The sequence below is a fragment of the Cuculus canorus genome, chromosome Z (assembly GCF_017976375.1).
Source record: "Cuculus canorus isolate bCucCan1 chromosome Z, bCucCan1.pri, whole genome shotgun sequence".
Lineage (NCBI taxonomy): Eukaryota > Metazoa > Chordata > Aves > Cuculiformes > Cuculidae > Cuculus > Cuculus canorus.
This window is the reverse complement of record NC_071441.1, coordinates 76,303,779-76,322,921: the sequence shown is the minus strand read 5'-3', so window position 1 is coordinate 76,322,921 and position 19,143 is coordinate 76,303,779. Positions and strand designations below refer to the sequence as shown.

Below are 19,143 nucleotides of genomic sequence, written 5' to 3'. Positions count from 1 at the left end.
ATTCTTTGACGTCTTTCCTCCAACCAGTCCATTAAAGTCAGCATTCCCACAGTGTGAACGTACTGAATGGGCTGATTCTTCTGTTTTCTGTTCAATGGCAAGGAAAAAAGCTTTACTTAGAGTGAACGACTGTCAGGAAAGCTGCTCCCATTATTTTTCTCCTCCTCTTTCAATTGTCTATTACGGTTTGAGAATTGAGTGCACCCTTAGTCAGTTTGCAGATGGTTCTTAGTTGGGTGGCAGTGTTGATCTGCCTAAGGCTCTGCAGAAGTCGCTGATCCATGGGCTGAGACCAACAGGATGAGGTTCAACATGGCCTAAGTGGCAGGTCTTGCACTCGGAACACAACAACCCCATGCAGCTCCAGGCTTGGGGAAGAGTGGCTGGAAAAGTGCCTGGAGGAGAAGGTCCTGGGGGTCTTGATTCATAGTCAGCTGAACATAGGCCAGCAGTGGCCCAGGTGGCCAAGAAGGCCAATGGCATCTTGACTTGTATTAGAGACAGTCTGGCCAGCAGGAGCAGGGAAGGGATTTTGTCCCTAGACTCGGCGCTGTTGAGGCTGCACCTTGAATCCTGTGTTCAGTTTTGGGCCCCTCACTGCAAGAAGGACATTGAGGAGCTGGAGCATGTCCAGAGAAGGGAAAGGGAAGGGTCTGGAGAACAAGGGTTATGAGAGGCAGCTGAGAGAGAAGAAGAGTCTGAGGGGAGACCTTATCACCCTCTGCAGCTCCCTGAAAGGAGGATGTAGCAAGGTGGGCGTTGGTCTCTTCTCCCCAGTAGCCAGTGACAGGACAAAGGGAAATGGCCTCAAGTTGTGCCAGGGGAGGTTTAGGTTGGATATAGGAGAAATTTCTTCACTGAAAGGATTGTCAAGCGCTGGCAGAGGCTGCCCAGGGAGGTGATGGAGTCCCCGTCCCTCAAGGTATTTAAAAGAGAAGTAGGTGTTGCACTTGGGGACATGGTCTGGTGGTGGGCTTAGCAGGGCTGGATCAATGGTTGGATTTGATGATCTTAAAGGTCTCTTCCATCCAAAACGATTCTGTTATTCTGTGATAGTAAGGCCAGGTTGGATGGGGCTTTGAGCAACCTGATGCTGCAGAAGGTGACCCTGCTCATGGAACTCAATGGGCTTTCAGGCCCCTTCCAACTCAAACCATAACACGATTATATGAATTCAAGCACTCAAAAATAACTCCACTGATTTATCTTCCGTTTTTTTATCCCCTTCCTCTTCTTTTTGGAAGTAATGTTGGTTTTTTCAATATATGCCAGAACAGCCAAGTGCAGAATCTGTATTTCTGGTAGTATGAAGCCAGAAATAAAAATCTACAGTCAGTGAAAAGTTTGAAACTGTTTTTGGGCAATAGACTGCTTAATTTACCACACTTCCCTGCTGCTACTGAAAAGATGCCTTATTACAGAAAAATAACGTGCTGAAGAAGAAACTCCTTTTACCATGATGTGTAACTACAAACACAAAGCGATTAGATACCAACAAAATAAAGACAACTTGACATAAGACCAGTTATTAACTGATAGAAGAGCAGTTTCAGTAAGGCAAGACAGAATTTATATTTTCTAAATACTGCTTCAATATTATGCCTCAACCTGGCCTTGAACACCTCCAGGGATGGGGCAGCCACGACTTCTCTGGGCATCCTGGGCCAGGGCCTCACCACCCTCATCATGAAGAATATCTTCCTAATGTCTGATCTAAATCTTCCTCCTTCCAATTTAAAGCCATTCCCTCTCATTCTGTCACTCCGTGCCCTTGTAAAGAAAGAAGAATGTGGTGGCTGCCCCATCCCTGGAGGGGTTCCAGGCCAGGTTGGATAGGGCTTGGAGCCCCTGATCCAGTGGGAGGTGTCCTTCCCTGTGGCAAGGCCTTTTAACTGGATGATCCCTTCCAACCTAAACCGTTCCTGTGATTCTGTGATTCTGCGGTTGTTGCATTAGCGTAGTAAAAGTTGTTAAAGGCAAGTGGTGCTTAGCTTGAATTGAAATGTCAAGTTGAGGATTCTTTATGCTTTTTAAAAAAATGTTCTTTCACGTGATAGTTCTTGTAAAAAATCAAGTTCTTTCTGTAGGCTGCTGTGTTTGTTTTCAGTCGCATCCATCTACACGTGGCAGTGTTTAAGCCATGAAGGTAGGAGTAACACAAATGATCATAGAATCATAAGATAGTTTGGGTTGGAAGGGACCTTAAAGATCATCCAGTTCCACCCCCAGCCATGGGCAGGGATATCCCACTGGATCCGGTTGCTCCAAGCTCCACCCAACCTGGTCTTGGAACACCTCCAGGGATGGGGCAGCCACCACTGCTCTGGGCAACCTGGGCCAGGGCCTCCCCACTCTCATGGAGAAGAAATTCTTCCTTATGTCTAGCCTAAGTGATGTAGGAACATCATTTCACTGTGACAGGCAGTTCACTTTTGAATAGTAGTGTCCTACTCTATCTTCACTTTGATACCAGTGCATGTAGTACCGCCTGACAACAGTATGACCAAGCACTGGAATGGGTTGTCCAGAGGTGTTGTGGGGTCTTTGTGCTTGGAGATACTCAAAAAATGCTGGCTGTGGTCCTGGGCAGCTGGCCCAGGTGATCCTCCTTGAGCAGGTGGTTGGACAAGGTGACCTCCAGAGATCCCCTCCCATCTCAACCATTCTGTGCTTCTGTGTTAGCTATGTAAAGGGATTGGTAAAATTAAAAGCTTCATAGAAATATTTTACTACTATTTTGTAATGAGTTTTCACTTGAAATACAGGAATGCAGTTGCTTATGTAACCGTTTTTGTTTTCTTTTTTTCTCTTCCACCTAGTGCTGACTTAAAGCTCTTGGAAGAAGCCACAGTCTCAGTGTGCAGGTCCTTAGGTGAGAAATTGTGACATCTTCATTTTTTTCTATGCGTTTTATCAGAAAAATTAAGAAGCAGCTGACCTGTGCACACCCATGTCTTAGTGTACTTAACTCCGCCTCTATGTGTTGCACTAGTAAGATTGAGTCTGTTTATTTCTACCTCAAACTTTTAGAGACTTACATTGTTAACTGTTTTGTGGAATTTGAAATGACACAAAGGTTTTAAACATATAATTCCATCCCTATGGCCTCTTTTTTCCCCTGTCATCTAAGCTGATCGAATTAGTCACAGGATGAAAGGCAAGGATGATATATCTGTGGTCAAATATATTTCAAGAGTTTAAAAGGTAGCTGTGGAAGCCTGACCGCTTTTGTGACAGGAGACTTCTCTGCTGTACAGAAGTCTTGGAATGGAAGCAGTAGGAGCTCTACTTGTGGGATATTTTACATCTAGGATGAAAAATGTGTTTAGAGAACACTTTCGGGGTTGTAAAGCATCTATGGGAAAATCTTAAAAGAACAACAGTAGTATACAAAAAAGACATACTATGCTTCATGTAGAAATATGTAAGATATTAGAATTTATTCTATGTATTGTTTGAACTAAATAGTTTCCACTTATGCGTGCTATGTAATCATATCTTATTTTCCTCATCTAGTTGAGAAGAATCCTCGTACAGGAAACCTTGGGTCGTTGATTAAAGTCTTTCTGTCTAGAACCAAAGAGTTAAAAATTTCAGCAGAATGCCAGAAGTAAGTACCCAGGAAAGAGCTTTGTGCGCTGTTTCACTTTTTAAATATTCCTTTTGCTGCTTGCTGTTGAGTTCTTTTACTTGGCTTGCTAACATAATCACAGACCAGAAGTTAAGAGTTCTCTTAAGTCGTTTTTGGAGACACAGTATCTGATACTTTTCTGAACATGAAAGATTAAGTGTAGTAGATTGCTGGGAAAAAAGGCATGTTCATCCTGTGTGTTAGATATCTAACGTATTGGTGTACAAATGGGGTATCTACTGTTTTAGAGCTGTTTAAGAATCACCTGGACTTTTTAGCTAAATCATAATATATGAACCAGTATTTTATCTTGAAAATATTTCAAGTTGGATTGGATTTGAACAAACTTCCATACAACAACCTTGATTTCAGATCATGTCATGCATCTGCCTTTAGTTTTACTTGTCCCTTTCAGCAGCAGGAGAGAATCATGGAATCATAGGGTGGTTTGGGTGGAAAGGGACCTTAAAATTCATCCAGTTCCAAACCCCTGTCATGGGCAAGGACACCTCCCACTGAATCAGGTTGCTCAAGGCCCAGAAAAACTCCAAGAGGTTGTGTGTGCCGCTCTGATTAGTTTTTGCAGGAAATTTTCTGTAATTATTCCCCCATACCTATAGACAAATGTCCAACTTGTGAGGTCTGGGGCTTCAAAAAGGAAGTCTTTATTTACTGCCCCCTTCCTCTCAGGACTGCCCTCAACCTTTTTGCCTGTATCTGGAGAAAGAAGTTATTTCTGGATAGCTCCCGCTGCTTTAATGCAAAAATATCTGGAAAGTGTCACTTCAGTTGGGAACTTGACTGTATGCTGGTGTACGGGCTTCCCAGCTGTTGCTTACTGGGACTCAAGAAAATGTGATGAAGGAATATTCCCCTTGGATTCAAAGAGCTTAGAAAGTATCTGTGTGTGTTGCATAGAATAGTCTTACTCGTTGTGGTCCTTAAATCCATGAAAGCCTACAGCCCTCTGAAGGCTGTTTGACTGGCAAAAGTGCTAAGGGTCAAGGAGCCAGAGTAGCCTTCATATCGAAGCTGCAGGAAATCTTTCAGTGTCTTGGCGGCTTGAGGCCGTTGTATCTAGAAGCCCTTGTGGCAATTGTGGTGTTTCTAACAATACAAAATACAGTAGGGCGAGGGAGGTGATCCTTACCCTCTGCTCCGCGCTGATGAGACCCCACCTGGAGTCCTGTGTCCAGTTCTGGAATCCCCAACAGAAGGAGATAGAACTGTTGGAATGGGTCCAGAGGAGGCCACAAAGATGATGCAAGGGCTGGAGAACCTCTGCTCTGAGGACAGACTGAGAGAGTTGGGGTTGTTCAGCCTGGAGAAGAGAAAGCTCCAGGGAGACCTTAGAGCAGCTTCCAGTGCTGAAAGGGGCTCCAGGAAAGTTGTGAAGGGATGTTTTACAAGAGCCTGGAGTGATAGGACTAGGGGGAATGGCTTTAAATTAGAAGGGGGAAGATTTAGATTAGACATGAGGAAGAAATTCTTCATGCTGAGGGTGGGGAGGCCCTGGCCCAGGTTGCCCAGGGAAGCTGTGGCTGCCCCATCCCTGGGGGTGTTCAAGGCCAGGTTGAATGGGGCTTGGAGCCTCTGATCCAGTAGGAGGTGTCCCTTCCCATGGCAGGGGTCTGGAACTGGGTGGGCTTTGAGGTTCGTTCCAACCCAAACCATTCCATGATTCTATGAAATTAGTTAGGAATTAGATTGTATTCCTTTTTGGGGTAAAAAAGCCAACTTTAAGAATACATTTCCAGTTTGTTTTCTGTTGTATCGCCTGAAGACTGCCTGCTTTTGAGCACTGTGCTTCTCCTTGCTTCGACAGTAGGAAGCCATTTGTCTACTTTGGCATATGTTTTCTTGTGGATTTTGATGCACATTCACAGCTTAAGCATTTCTGATTCTTGTTTCTGTTTTTTTTTTCCTAGTCACATCTTCATCTGGCAGGCCCACAATGCACTGTTTATTATTTGCTGTTTGCTGAAAGTGTTCATCAGTCAAATGACAGAAGAGGAGCTCCAGCTTCATTTTACTTATGAAGAGAAAGCACCAGGCTCATATGGTAGGTGTACACAAGCGCTGGTGAAACAAATAGCCCACCAGGAACTAAAGTGTTTTGATATTTGTAGACGTGACATGTAGGGAGCATGGTTTAGTGCTGATATTGGTAGCGTTACATCAGTTGGACCTGATGATGTTAAGGGTCTTGTCCAACCTAAGCGATTGTATGATTCTCTGTTTTGTTTAGACTAAGAATCACAAACTTTGCTTTAATACTAGAAGTGAACTAGCAGTGAGGTTACATACAACATCGTTTATGGTTTTGGGGCAACCTATGAGATTAAAAATATGCAGTCAGTTGTAAAACCCACTGATTTCCTTTGGGGTCTGGAGTAATTAGGTTTAAACAGTCTTCCTTTGTATCCTATGATGCAAGAGGGGAGACTGAGATGAGATCTTGGGAAGAAATGTTTTGCTGTGAGGATGATGAAGCCCTGGCCCAGTTTGCCCAGGGAAGTGGTGGATTCCCCATCCCTGGAGGGGTTCAAGGCCAGGTTGGATGGGGCTTGGAGCAACCTCATCCAGTGGAAGGAAAAAAAACCCAAACCGAAAAAAAAACCCAAACCAAAAAAAACCGCAATAAAAAAGGTTTTGTGCAAAGTAGGAGACAGACAAGCTTTTTTTTTTTTGAAAATACAACATTTGAACTCTTTTAGAGGGCCTGGTTGACCCATAGGAGGGTCTGTCTTTGCAACCTGAGGGTAAGCTCCATCTTTCACAGCTTCCTAGATATTTGTCAAATTCTCTATTTCTCCTCTACCCATTGTTTTTTCAGACATAACGAAGTTTGATGGCTCCTGCCTGGGGTCATGAAAGTCTCTGATGCATCTACAATCCTTTAATATATTTTTGCAGCACCACAGCCCCCTAACCTGTGATTTTCTGCTAGAATGAAATGTTTGTTAACAGTTTGTTGGAATGTTAGAGGTTCTTATAGCAAAACAGACATTTTGTAGAGTAGCGTTTGAGTTGTTTCATTAATTGTTTTCTGTAGAGATTTGTATTAAACTTAACATAGTCATTTATTTACAGACTTAATTAGGTATTTTTCTAAACATTTTTTTCAGAGGTGGTGCTGTAGACCTCCCGTGGCTCTGGCCATTTTTGTACAGTTTGAAAGATGGTAATGGTCATCCTCAGAAGAAAAGAGTAGAGCTGTATTGAAACTGACCACATAGTAGTGTAGGAATGGTGATGTTGCAGATATTTAGTGCTTCTTTTCACCTGTGTTTCATCAGCCCTCATCAGCCATCAGTGAGTGGAATTAATGCAGTTTTTAGGAATATAGTGAGGGAAGAGAACAGTACGAATACTGTGGTTGGAACTGTTGAACAGTTGGAACTGCTCCACTGAAAAGGCAACTGCTCAGATTTAATTAGAGAGTGGTAGTTCATGCAAGAGTACAGGAAAAGTCAAAAAGTTTAGGCAGAATGTTCAAAAATAAGTGCATATCCAGGAAGTGGCTAAATGCAAGTCCTATACCTGGGTTGGGGCAGTTCCTGATTTCAATACAGGCTGGGGGATGACGTGATTGAGAGCAGCCTGGAGGAAAAGGACTTGGGGTGCTGATGGAGGAAAAGCTGTGCATGAATCAACAATGTACGCTTGTGGCCCAGAAAGCCAGCCGTGTCGTGTGCTGCATCCTTAGTACAACCAGCAGGGCGAAGGAGGGGGTTCTGCCCCTCTACTATACTCTTGTGAGACCCCATTTGGAGTCTTGCATTCAGTTCTGGAGTGCTCAGCACAGGAATAACATGGATCTATTGGAACGGGTTCATAGGAGGCTACAAAGATGATGCGAGGGCTAGAGCACCTTCCCTATGAGGACAGGTTGAGAGAGTTTGGGTTGTTCAGCCTGGAGAAGAGAAGGCTCCAGGGAGAACTTAGAGCGGCTTCCAGTACTGAAAGGGACTGCAAGAAAGCCGGAGAGAGACTTTTTAGCAATGCTGTTGTGACAGGAGAAGGAATAGGGGTTTTAAACTAAGGGAGGTGAGATTTAGACCGGATATAAGGAAGAAATTTTTTACACTGAGGGCAATGAAACACTGGCACAGGTTGCCCAGGGGGTAGTGGCAGCCCCATCCCTAGAAACATTCCCAGTCAGTTTGGATGGGGCTCTGAGCAACATGATTGAGTTGAAGATGTGAGTGCCCCTGCATGGGGTTGGACTTGATGACCTGTAAAGGTCCCTTCTAACCCCAAAACATCCTATGATTCTGCGATTTGTTGGAATAGAGCATATGTTGCACAAGACAAAAGATGGCAGGGAATGTGCTCAGATAATGTCTATTCTCTTTCTGCCACCTGGTCCTTCTTTTTGAATGTGAATAATGTGAATGCATTAAAAATCAAATTGATTACAGCAATAAGAAAGTCATAGTACGGTCTGTCACCGATCTTTGTGTGGTCCTGTATCAAGAGGGTCTTACAGAACATGTGACAGATGATACTGGCACAGGAGCCTCATTTTCCTTTCCCTTGTCATAAAGATACTTTTGAGTTTGTAACTTCATTTTGTTTATTGCGTGAAGCCAAGGATGGTCTAGCAAAGAGGACTGTTATAAGAATGATAATACAGTGCGAGTGGATTGTGGAAGAACAGCCAAAAGCATCTGACTCTGGATTTCCCCTCAATAGTCAATCCAGCAAGGACATGTGTATGGAATGCCTAATAGCTGCCTGCTCATTGAATAGTGAAAACCCCTCATTAAAGTCTGTTTAACTCCTTGGCGCCTGCTGTTGCTCCGGGGAAATCAGATTTCTGGTGCCAAAAGAGTAAGCCCTGCATGCTGAAGTGGTTTGATGTATTTAAACTGTGAGGAGTAATCTCCAGGAATGAAGTCAGCAACTGATGCATTAGAAAGTAACACCCACGTGTAATAACCGATCATTGCAGCTGCCTATGAGTTTATACCTTGTCTAGAAAGACATCCTGGTTCTTGCTTCAGTGCTGTCGTGTAGCAGACTAAAATGAATGGAAAAGGTCCTACACCTGGGTTCGGGCAATCCTCGGTTTTAATACAGGTTGGGGGATGATGTGACTGAGAGCAGCCCTGAGGAGAAGGACTTGCGGTGCTGGGGATGAGAAGCTCGACATGAGCCGGCACCGTGCACTCACAGCCCAGAAACCAACCGTGTCGTGCGCTGCATCCAAAGCTGCGTGGCCAGCAGGGAGGGAGGGGATTCTGCCCCTCTGCTCCACTCTGGGAAGACCCCACCTGGAGCCCTGTGTCCAGTTCTGGAGTCCCCAACATAAGAAGGAGATGGAACTGTTGGAAGAGGTCCAGAGCAGGCCACAGAGATGATGCAAGGGCTGGAGCACCTCTGCTCTGAAGATGGGCTGAGAGAGTTGGGGTTGTTCAGCCTGGAGAAGGCTCTGGGGAGACCTCAGAGCAGCTTCCAGTGCTGAAAGGGGCTCCAGAAAAGCTGGGGCTTCTTACAAGGTTTTGTAGTGATAGAACGAGGGGAATGGCCTTAAATTGGAAGGGGGAAGACTGAGATTAGGCGTTAGAAAGAAATTCGTTGTGCTGAGGGTGGGGAGGCCCTGGCCCAGGTTGCCCAGAGAAGTGACTGCCCCATCCCTGGAGGTGTTCCAGGCCAAGTTGGATGGAGCTTTGAGCAACCTGGTCCAGTAGGAGGTGTCCCTGCCCATGGCAGGGAATGGAACTGGATGGACTGTAATGTCCCTTCCAACCCGAACAATTCCATGGTTCTTTGATTCTATGAAAAGCTGAGGTGTTTTGTCAACTTGAACCTCTACAATCTTTATTCCTTGTGCTGGGAGTTCCTCGCAGCATGATATGAAAAGTGAATGCTGTCATTCTAGGATAGATCCATGTTTATACCATGTCCAGTAGCACTTCCCCGTAATTCACAGTGACAGTTATTAGCGATAATTCTGTGCACATTGATGGCAAACGTGCTTAGCCATTATCTCTGAGCAGATTGTTCACTGAATGTTCCTGATTAGGAAGATAATTGCATGTGGTCTGCTGGTGGGATGGAGGCAGGGAATAATCAGCTCTTCTGGCTCAGCCGTGGCTCAAGTCTGTGTCTGCTTTGGACTCGGGGTTCAATTGGAAATGGTTTTGATGACACTGTTCCCTTGCTCAAGGACACGGTGGAGACCCCATCCCTGAAAACATTCCAGGTCAGGTTGGGTGGCACTCTGAGCAACCTGATTGGGTTAAAGATGTCCCTGCTCACTGCAGGAGAATTGGAACTGGATGGGCTTTGAAGGTCCCGTCCAGCCCAAACCATTCTATGTTTCTGTGATTCTATGAATAAAATATGTATATAGATACAGACCCTAAGACGGTGCCTGAATTTTGAAGTTTGTTTGCTTTTTCCATAATGAATGAAAGAAGTGGTTGCTGTACAAAACAGTACAACCCACAGCATAGCCAGCTTCTCTGCTATGATCCATTTGTATATCCCTTGTTCAGCGTCATAGAATCACAAAGTGGTTTGTGTTGGAAGGGACCTCAAAGGCCATCCAGTTCCAGCCCCCCTGCCATGGGCAGGGACACCTCCCACTGGATCAGGGGCTCCAAGCCCCATCCAACCTGGCCCTGAACCCCTCAGGGATGGGGCAGCCACCGCTGCTCTGGGCAACCTGGGCCAGGGCCTCCCCACCCTCACAGGAGAACATTTCTTCCTAAGATCTCAGCTAGACTTCCCCTCTTTTATCTTAAAACTGTTCCCCCTCATCCTGTCCCTGTGCTCCCTGATCCAGAGTCCCTCCTCAGCTTTCCTGGAGCCCCTTTCAGCACTGGAAGCTGCTTTAAGGTCTCCCCACAGCCTTCTCTTCTCCAGGCTGAACAACCCCAAACTTAAAGTTAAGTTTAAAGGCTATCAGTTCTTTTTGGGTTCTCTTAAAACTCCTTTGGAAGTCACTGTGTGGTGGAGTTGGTTTTCTTGTTTAAAGTATGAGCATCACTTTTTTTCCTTCTATTAGTAGAATATATCCCAGAACTGTGAACTCAGTGTCCGGCTGATCACTCTGCAGTCTCTCAGAGCATCAGCACACAGCGTGCGATATTTAATAGCTCAGGCAAAAATGTGTAGTGTGTGATAATAATGATGTTTGGAACATACCTTTGTCACTGGCTATGCAGCAATATGTCTGTTATTTGACAGGTTGTAAATGACATGACCGCTATTGTTTAGTAAGCGTTTTTTTATAGCTGTCTTATCTGGAAGAGTTCTCCTCCCAGATTTTGCCGTTCAGGTGCTTTCACTTTTTTGAATGTCCAGTTTGTGCTTTTCCCTGCTCGTCTGTCTTCTATGCTTAGACAAAAGCTTTGCAGTTGTGCTTTGTGTCGTAAAACGTGATTACTGATGTTTTTTCTTCGAGTGCAAAGGTGTTGCAGGCAACCACTATAAGGTTGGAATGGACAAATTCTACAAAATCGAGTCACGGCTGCAGCACGGTTTATTGGTTTCCTTCCAGAATAGTCATATTGTTAATAGAAACTTGCTGCTTTTGGCAGTTTCCAGAGTTTCTTTAGCTCAGGAAGTGCAATCTTTGCCTCTTTATCCATAACTAGGAGTTTGTGTGCAACTTCAGAGGATACTGTATAGTTTTAATTGTAGGAAAAGCCTTACAGAGACTTAAACCACATGCTTTAAGATTCATCTAAAAAATCCTGATAATGATAAATCCTAAAATGGACTCAGCTGATGTGTGTGTGCTGATCTGGAGCTGATCTTGCTTACACAAATCATTCATCTTTCCATGTGCCTTCCACTGATTTTTATCTCATAATTTCTGCATGGTCTTTAAATGTGTTGTGATTCAGAGGTCTAAGAGAGCATAGACTATGTATTGTGTTCCAAATGAAAACAAGTTCATTCAGCCTCTTCCCTGACCTGTAGTATCCTAGAATCACAGAGTGGTTTGGGTTGGAAGGGACCTCTGAGCCCATCCAGTCCCACCCTTGGCCATGGGCAGGGATACCTCCCACTGGATCAGGGGCTCCAAGCCCCATCCAACCTGGCCTGGAACACCTCCAGGGATGTCTCTGGAGTAACCTGGACCAGGGCCATCCCACCCTCAGCGTGAAGAATTTCCTCCTTATGTCTAGTCTAAGTAGGAAACTTTATTCATTCTTTATTGAGGAGTTCTTGTCACTAGACTGCTGAGCACTATTTGGTGAATTATGGTAAATAAGAGGACATAGAGGAGGAAATAAAGAACAATACATTTAATGTAACCCTTGAATGATTTAATGAGTGCTGAGCTATCGCATAAAGGAAGTGAAGCATGGCAATCAGTTTATGTACTCATTGTTAATGTTTCCAAGTGAAAGTTGGGAGCTGTTGAGAGTCCTCAGACTGAAGATCAAACTGCAAAACCCAAAGAAGCTTTAAGTTTGCTGGTAATGAATTGAATGGATGGGGCTTTAGGTACCATTTTGCAAGTAATGAATTTATTTCATCGCTGGTATCCAGGTTCTGTCCTGTCTGTAGGAGCAGTAGGGCAGAAAATCCAACATCTAAGGTGAGGCTGTACCTTGCTGTGCCCCAATATCTCATTAACATCAGGTACCTTCAGCTGCTACAGCAGTTCACATCAGGTTTGTGAACACATAGTGAAGTTCTTGAGGAGAAAGGCTGTTTCAGTGTCTGTTGTCAGGTTGCCCAGAGCAGTGGTGGCTGCCCCATCCCTGGAGGGGTTCCAGGCCAGGTTGAATGGGGCTTGAAACCCCTGATTCCATGGGAGGTGTCCCTGCCCACGGCAGTGGAGTGGAACTGGATGGGCTTTGAGGTCCCTTCCAACCCAAACCATTACATGATCCTGTGTTAGACCCTGTTTTCATTGCCAACGATGGAGCTGGGCTAGTTTTACTGGAAGTAGTGTCTCCTTGATATGTATACCTTCCTTCTGGATAAGCCATTTAACTTGTGCAGTGTCCGCTAATCCAGTGTCTGTAGTGTGTGTAGCTTTGAAAAAGTTAAAAAAAAATTGTTATTTGTATAAAAAAAAAGACCCAAACCCCTTCAAAAAGCCAAAATGCAAGTAATCTGCATGTTTGAGAGCTTAAATATAGCTGATAAAGAATGATGCTTCAGCGTAACTGGACATTTTAAACACTGTGTGTTTGAGTTATTTCTGCACTGCCACAGAGTTTAGAAGAAGCACCTATGTTTCCTCTCCCTGCAAATCTGCTCTAATCTTACCAGGACCGATTCACCCTTCACTTATTTTCCCTGAGGCTTTACACGTGTCTTTGATTCAAGTATGCGATCTATTAATGTGAATGAGTATTGTGTGTATTGTCTTTACCCTGCTGTTGAAAAAAGACATTGTTTATGAAGACACATAGTGTTCTGTGTTTATAGCTCTCTCTCACGTTATAGATTTGGCACGGATCCGCTTCATTGTCTTGGCAAGACAAGAATTAAACAAGAATGCTCATGCCCCAGTGGGAAAAAGGATACATTAATTGCTGTAGCTGAATGACATTGATTGCAGCAATTAAGCTTTTTCTTTTTTTAAAAGGAGAATTACTTTGAGAACTGAGCAGGAAAGAACACCATTCCATGGTTGTGCTTAGTCATTGTGCTAACCCAGTATTTTCTTGCTTTATTTTGAATGTAGTGTGGGGGAAAAGCCCTGTTTCATGGTCAAATAACATTATTCTCTCTTTGAATGAGTTGTGTATAGGTAGGTGGAAGAAATAATATTCTTGACATGTTTTCTCTTTACCTTTTTCATCCTTTTTCCCCTCTCCTTCCTTTCCTCAATTGTCAAGAGGTAAAAAAAATAGATGCCTCTCGGGAACTAATAGGACTTTTGCTCTATAAGCATTTTCTAGAGTCAAAAATCCTTAGGTAACTGTCACGTTTCGGTTATTTTAGAATACGTTATCTGGGCTTCATTACTGGCTGTGGTTTCTGCCTAAGGTTAAATACTCTTAGGAGTTCTCGCTTTTTACTAACAGGAGCTACATTGTGTTACTCATAGGGGATTCTATATAAAGGAAACCATGTTTCCGTGATAAAAAACTTATTTCCTTTAGAACGTGCGGTTCACTAGGTGACAAATTTTAATGTGTTTTTAATAAACTGATTGTGGAAAGAAATAATTTTGCTTTATTGTGACTATTCCCTCCGGTGTGCTTCTTAAAATTGGATCCTGGGTTTCAGAACAAACTTGGGTTAAACAGAGTAACACGGCCATAACCTGGCGATAAAGTTGCACTTATTGCAAGACGTATTTATTTGAAAATACAAAATAAAGCAATCGTTTGGGTCGTCCCTGTGCTGCAGCACCTCTTGTGTGATGCATGATTTTTCTTGGGTGGTCAGGGTGATCCAAGGGCTGGAGCATCTCCCGTACGTGGACAGGCTGAAAGAGTTGGGGTTGTTCAGCCCGGTGGGGACCTTAGAGCAGCTTCCAGTACCTTGAAGGGGCTCCAGAAGAGCTGAGAAGGAACATCTCACAAGGTCTTGTAGTGATAGGATGAGGGGGAATGGCTTTAAATTGGAAGGGGGAAGATTGAGATCAGACATTAGGAAGAAATTCTTCACGCTGAAGGTGGTGAGGCTCTGGCCCAGGTTGCCCAGAGCAGTGGTGGCTGCCCCATCCCTGGAGGGGTTCCAGGCCAGATTGGATCGGGCTTGGAGCCCCTGATCCAGTGGGAGGTGTCCCTGCCCATGGCAGGAGGTAGGACTGTATGCGCTTTAATGTCCCTTCCAACCCAAACTATTCTGTGATTCTATGAATAAGCTTTTTTTCTCAGTAAGTTTTGCTAGTCTTTTTTTACAATTGCTTTTAAAAATTGCGTTGCTGATGTAAAATACCATCAGTATTACTTCTTAGAATAGTTGCATTTTTAAACTAATTTTAATCATCCCATGCATTTTGTCACATTGCATGTCAGTAGAGAATAATTTCTCCTCATTTAAAATGCACTTTGGGGGTTCATGAATCTTTACTTGCCATTGAAATGCATAAAACCTCTTAAATAAATAAATATGCACTGGTGCAAAAAATATTTAGTTTTCTACTGAATTAATTTAATTTTTTAATTAATTAATTGCTGATGAGCAGCCATTATGTGTGATATAGGCTGCGTTCATTAGACAGATCCACAATTAGAATACTGTTCAGTGTATGTTAGACAAATAAAAACTATGTTTTCGCTCTGTCTCTGTTTGTTCTTCACTGAGGATTAATAAAGGGGTGGGGAATATACAGAGTACAGGGAATTCTAAGAGCAAACTTGAACTGCAGACTAGTGAGAAGTCACTAGCGATTAGTTCAACTGTTAGTAATAATGCTATTTAACAGGAACGTCAGTAGTAAAGTAAGACTTGATGTACTTAATATTAACGTATACTGTCATCTCTTTTTATTTATCCAGTTGTTATTAGTTACTTGTTTTGTATATAAAAGGATTAGCATCACCATTTTTTCTGGTGATAATCGCGAGTGGTTCTATGGCAGCTAACAATGCCAGCACCTTAAACAGATAGAATTTCTCTTCTACTGTTTGTACCTTAATTAAAATATTGGTTTGTATGGATTCGTTCTTAAATCTATACTTTATTTTGGTGTATGAAAATCCAGAAAACCTTTGGTATGCTTCCTTTCAGGAACAGAGTGTGAAGACCTCATAGAAGAGTTGCTGTGTTGCCTCATCCAGCTCATTGTTGAAATTCCCCTATTGTAAGTTGACTTTATTTTCATCCTCATTTTATAAGCTGAGCGCTTGGGAGAGTGTAAAACTGAAAGCAATTGAGTTATAATGTTGGAATACTTGTATTTGAATGCTCCGTGTGATGGTCTGGTACTGATAATGTCAACCTCCTGCCAGTACCTGCCCTGAATATGGAAGATATATATAGTCACCGTCTCATACCCAGGTCAAACCATCAATAGAAGCTGTCCTGTGTTATTTTGTAAGAACTTTGTTTCAGGTACCTCTGCCAGCTCTCAGAGACTTCTTGCTGACTGCTGCCTAGAAATGGTTGTGCTGTGCAGGCAAAGGTACCTTGGAGATGTTGCTTCTTCTCTGGAGTATGCAACAAGGTGCAACCAAGAGTTCCTCTTATATAACTGTATGAGTTTTTGAACTGCACGTGCACTAAATAAGTCGTTATTTAATACTAATTTCTGAAATACCAGTCAACTGATGTCTGGAGAAGAGAGTAGAGATGATAAATTGCTCGTATCAAAAACGAAGTGGGCAGCAGGAGCAGGGAAGTGATTGTGTGACAGTTTTGGGCCCCTCACTGCAAGAAAGACCTTGAGGGGCTGGAGTGCATCCAGAGAGGGGAATGGAGCTTGAGAAGGGTCTGGAGCACAGGGGCTTTGAGGAGTGGCTGGGATTGCTTAGCCTGGAGAAGAGAAGGCTGAGACCTCATCACTCTCTGCAGCTCCCTGAAAGGAGATTGTGGTCAGGTGGTTGTTGATCTCTTCTCCCAAATGACAGGTGATAGAATGAGAGGAAATATCCTCAAGATGCGCCACGGCAGGTTCAGATTGGATATTAGGAAGAATGTCTTTCCTGAAAGAGTGGTGAAGTATTGAAAGAGGCTGCCCAAGGCAGTATTGGAGTCTCTGTCCCTGGAGGGGTTAAAAAACTGTGTAGATGTGGCACTTTGAGACCTGGTTTAGTAGGCACGGTGGGGTCGGGCTGACAATTGAACTGGATGATCCTAGAGGTCTTTTCCAGCTTCAGTGATTCTATGATTCTATATGTGGAATGTTTCTGTAGATCTCCAGATTTGTTTACATGTCTTTTTTTATGCATCTGCTGTTTCTGAGATACATTTGTTCCGCATCCCAATGGGATATGTGTCGTGAAACACAATTCAGTATTATTGGAAGGAGAACTTACTTTGTTCTTTGGAAATAAAAATGTTTTTCTACATGTGTCCTGATAACTTTTAACTTCTTTTTCCCCAAGATAAACTTTACCAAAAGCTGCATTAGCAGCATCTATTGTGTTAAATCGCATTATAGCCTGTGCTTAAAACGTGGTGCCCCAATTGAAGCATAACAGCTTTAGAAGAGTTTTGTATCATCTGTTATAGTGTAGATATAGCTCTGCTGATGATTTGCTTTTTCGGATCGTTCTTTTGGTTGGAAAGCTGACAAGGATGCAATAGTTTTTAAAACATTGCTCTCATTAAATACAACTCTGTCAACATTACATGAAGGTTCGGGTAGGTTGTGCGTAATGAATTGGTGACATGATTTAGAGTGTCATTCTGCAAAGCTCGTCAGGACTTCCTGGAACAGATAGGTTTTTTGTTTGGAGCAGATTAGAGGAAGTACAAAGGGGTGAAAGGACTGCCATATATCTGCAAGTTCATAAATCCTGCCGGGTTTTATTTTTCTTTCTTGGAAGTCCTGATGTGTGTGTGGAGTCCAGTGTCATTTATTCTGTCTTTCTGGCAGAAAAAGCTTTGCAGGCAGGTTCATTCTTAACCCCTTTCAACAACTGAACCTGTCAGCATCTCTTATTCTGGTGTGAATGTGGTTGCTGGCAACAGAAGTAGCTGTTAAAAGCACTTACTTTATTATATAATACAGTGATAAAAATGGCTTATTAAAAAAGGAAGAGTTATAAAGCCTGTCTATAATCTTTAATGTTCTGCTGTATCAAAAACATGCACACTTTTAGTAAGAGATAAATGTGGAAAGTTGGATTTTTTTGTCCAATAGGCTTTCTTAGCTAAATTTTTCCTGAAGTATCATATTACTGAATTATTAATACGATACTGACACTTACGAAAGTGTATATTATCGTTTCGTTTACCAGTATAATATGCTTAACAATGTAATAATGCTTTCACTAACAATTTTATCCCCATATCATAGAATTATAGCATTGTGGAATACTTTGGGTTGGAATAGACCCTATAGCTCATCCAGTTCCAATCCCCTGCCGTGGGAAGGGACACCTCCCGCTGGATCAGGTTGCTCCAAGCCCCATCCAACCTGGCCTGGAACACGTCCAGGGATGGGGCAGCCACCACTGCTCTGGGCAACCTGGGCCAGGGCCTCCCACCCTCAGCGTGAAGAATTTCTTCCGAATGTCTGATCTTCCCCTTCCAATTTAAAGCCATTCCCCCTTGTTCTATCACTGTAAGACCTTGTAAAAAGCCCCTCTCCAGCTTTCCTGGAGCCCCTTTCAGTACTGGAAGCTGCTCTAAGGTCTCCCCGGAGCCTTCTCTTCTCCAGGCTGAACAACTTCAGCTCTCTCAGACTGTCCTCAGAGCAGAGGTGCTTCTAACCCTTGGATCATCCAACCCTCCGTTGCCCTGCTGGCCGCGCTGCTTTGGATGCAGCCCTGGATCCAGTTGGTCTCTGGGCCGTGAGTGTGCATTGCTGGCTCATGTCGAGCTTCTCGCCCCCAGTACCCCAAGTTCTTCTCCTCAGGGCTGCTCTTAGCCTGTATTGAAACCGTCATGAAAGTAGGAGCTGGGGAAATGAGATATGGAGAAACTTGCCTTCTCTAATATGCAATTCAACTCTGTTCTTCGTAAAGATGTTATATGGCTGAAACATTTTTCTTTGATGTAATATTATTCTTTTTCAGGTGAATGATCAGGATTATTTAAGCATTGAGTTTACTTTCCTCCCTCTCCCTGATCAGATTTACACTATAAATTCTTTCCCTAGTTTGTATCAAGGGAGTAGTTGATTTCTGTCTGTATAAAGCTGGAATAAATCAAGCAAATCACAGGCTTAGTATGTGAATTTTGGGAAAGAATAGCTTGTCAGAGTGGAAAACATGAAATATTCAAACTTGTATTGATTTCTGGAGCAGGATCCCTTGCTACAGGACAGGCAGCTCTGGCAGCTTACAGTGGCACTGCTAACAGAGTGCTTGTCTGCAAAGCTGCTATTAAAGATGCATTTTTTGTTATGACAGACCATTGAAATCTGCATGCTGAGCCTGTCTGTGAAGCGTTATTCAGAACAGCAAAGTTTCTGTGAGGAGCATTCAATAGCCATAACAGAGGATCGTCACAATTTGTGTGTCCCTTGGGATTTGTAGATGTGGTTCCACAGAGGAGTGGATGCAGCTGGCAGCTGATGTGTAAATATATTGCTCCTCTATACCCCAGTTTAAGATTCTTTTTGTCTCCCTCACTGAAATACTAAGATTATTTTTAAAGCATCGAAGACCATCTCCTTGTTCAAAATGCTGGAGCAGAGTGCTACAGTCCTGCAGTCTTTGCTTTTGAAATCATGATATCATTAAGGTTGGAAAAGACCCTGTCAGCCCAACTCCACTGTGCCTACTAAACCGTGTCCCCAAGTGCCATGTCTACATGGTTTTTGAACCCCTCCAGGGATGGTGGCTCCACCACTTCACAGGGCAGCCTCTGCAAGTGCTTCATCACTCTTTCACTAAAGAGTTTTTTCGTAATACCCAATCTAACCCTCCCCTGGCACAACTTGAGGCGATTTGCTCTTGTCCTATCAC

At 43.4% G+C, this 19,143-nt stretch overlaps 1 protein-coding gene across 3 annotated transcripts in view; it reads left to right on the top strand.

Moving 5' to 3' along the window:
- The window catches only part of DYM (dymeclin), a 263,448-nt gene that overhangs the window by 22,598 nt on the left and 221,707 nt on the right, over nucleotides 1-19,143 (top strand). For all 3 annotated transcript variants that reach the window (XM_009565789.2, XM_054054066.1, XM_054054067.1), the window contains exons 3-6: nucleotides 2,820-2,872; nucleotides 3,517-3,610; nucleotides 5,560-5,693; nucleotides 15,296-15,368. In XM_009565789.2, the coding sequence (XP_009564084.1) occupies nucleotides 2,820-2,872; nucleotides 3,517-3,610; nucleotides 5,560-5,693; nucleotides 15,296-15,368 (354 nt within the window). The remainder of the gene's footprint in view (nucleotides 1-2,819; nucleotides 2,873-3,516; nucleotides 3,611-5,559; nucleotides 5,694-15,295; nucleotides 15,369-19,143) is intronic.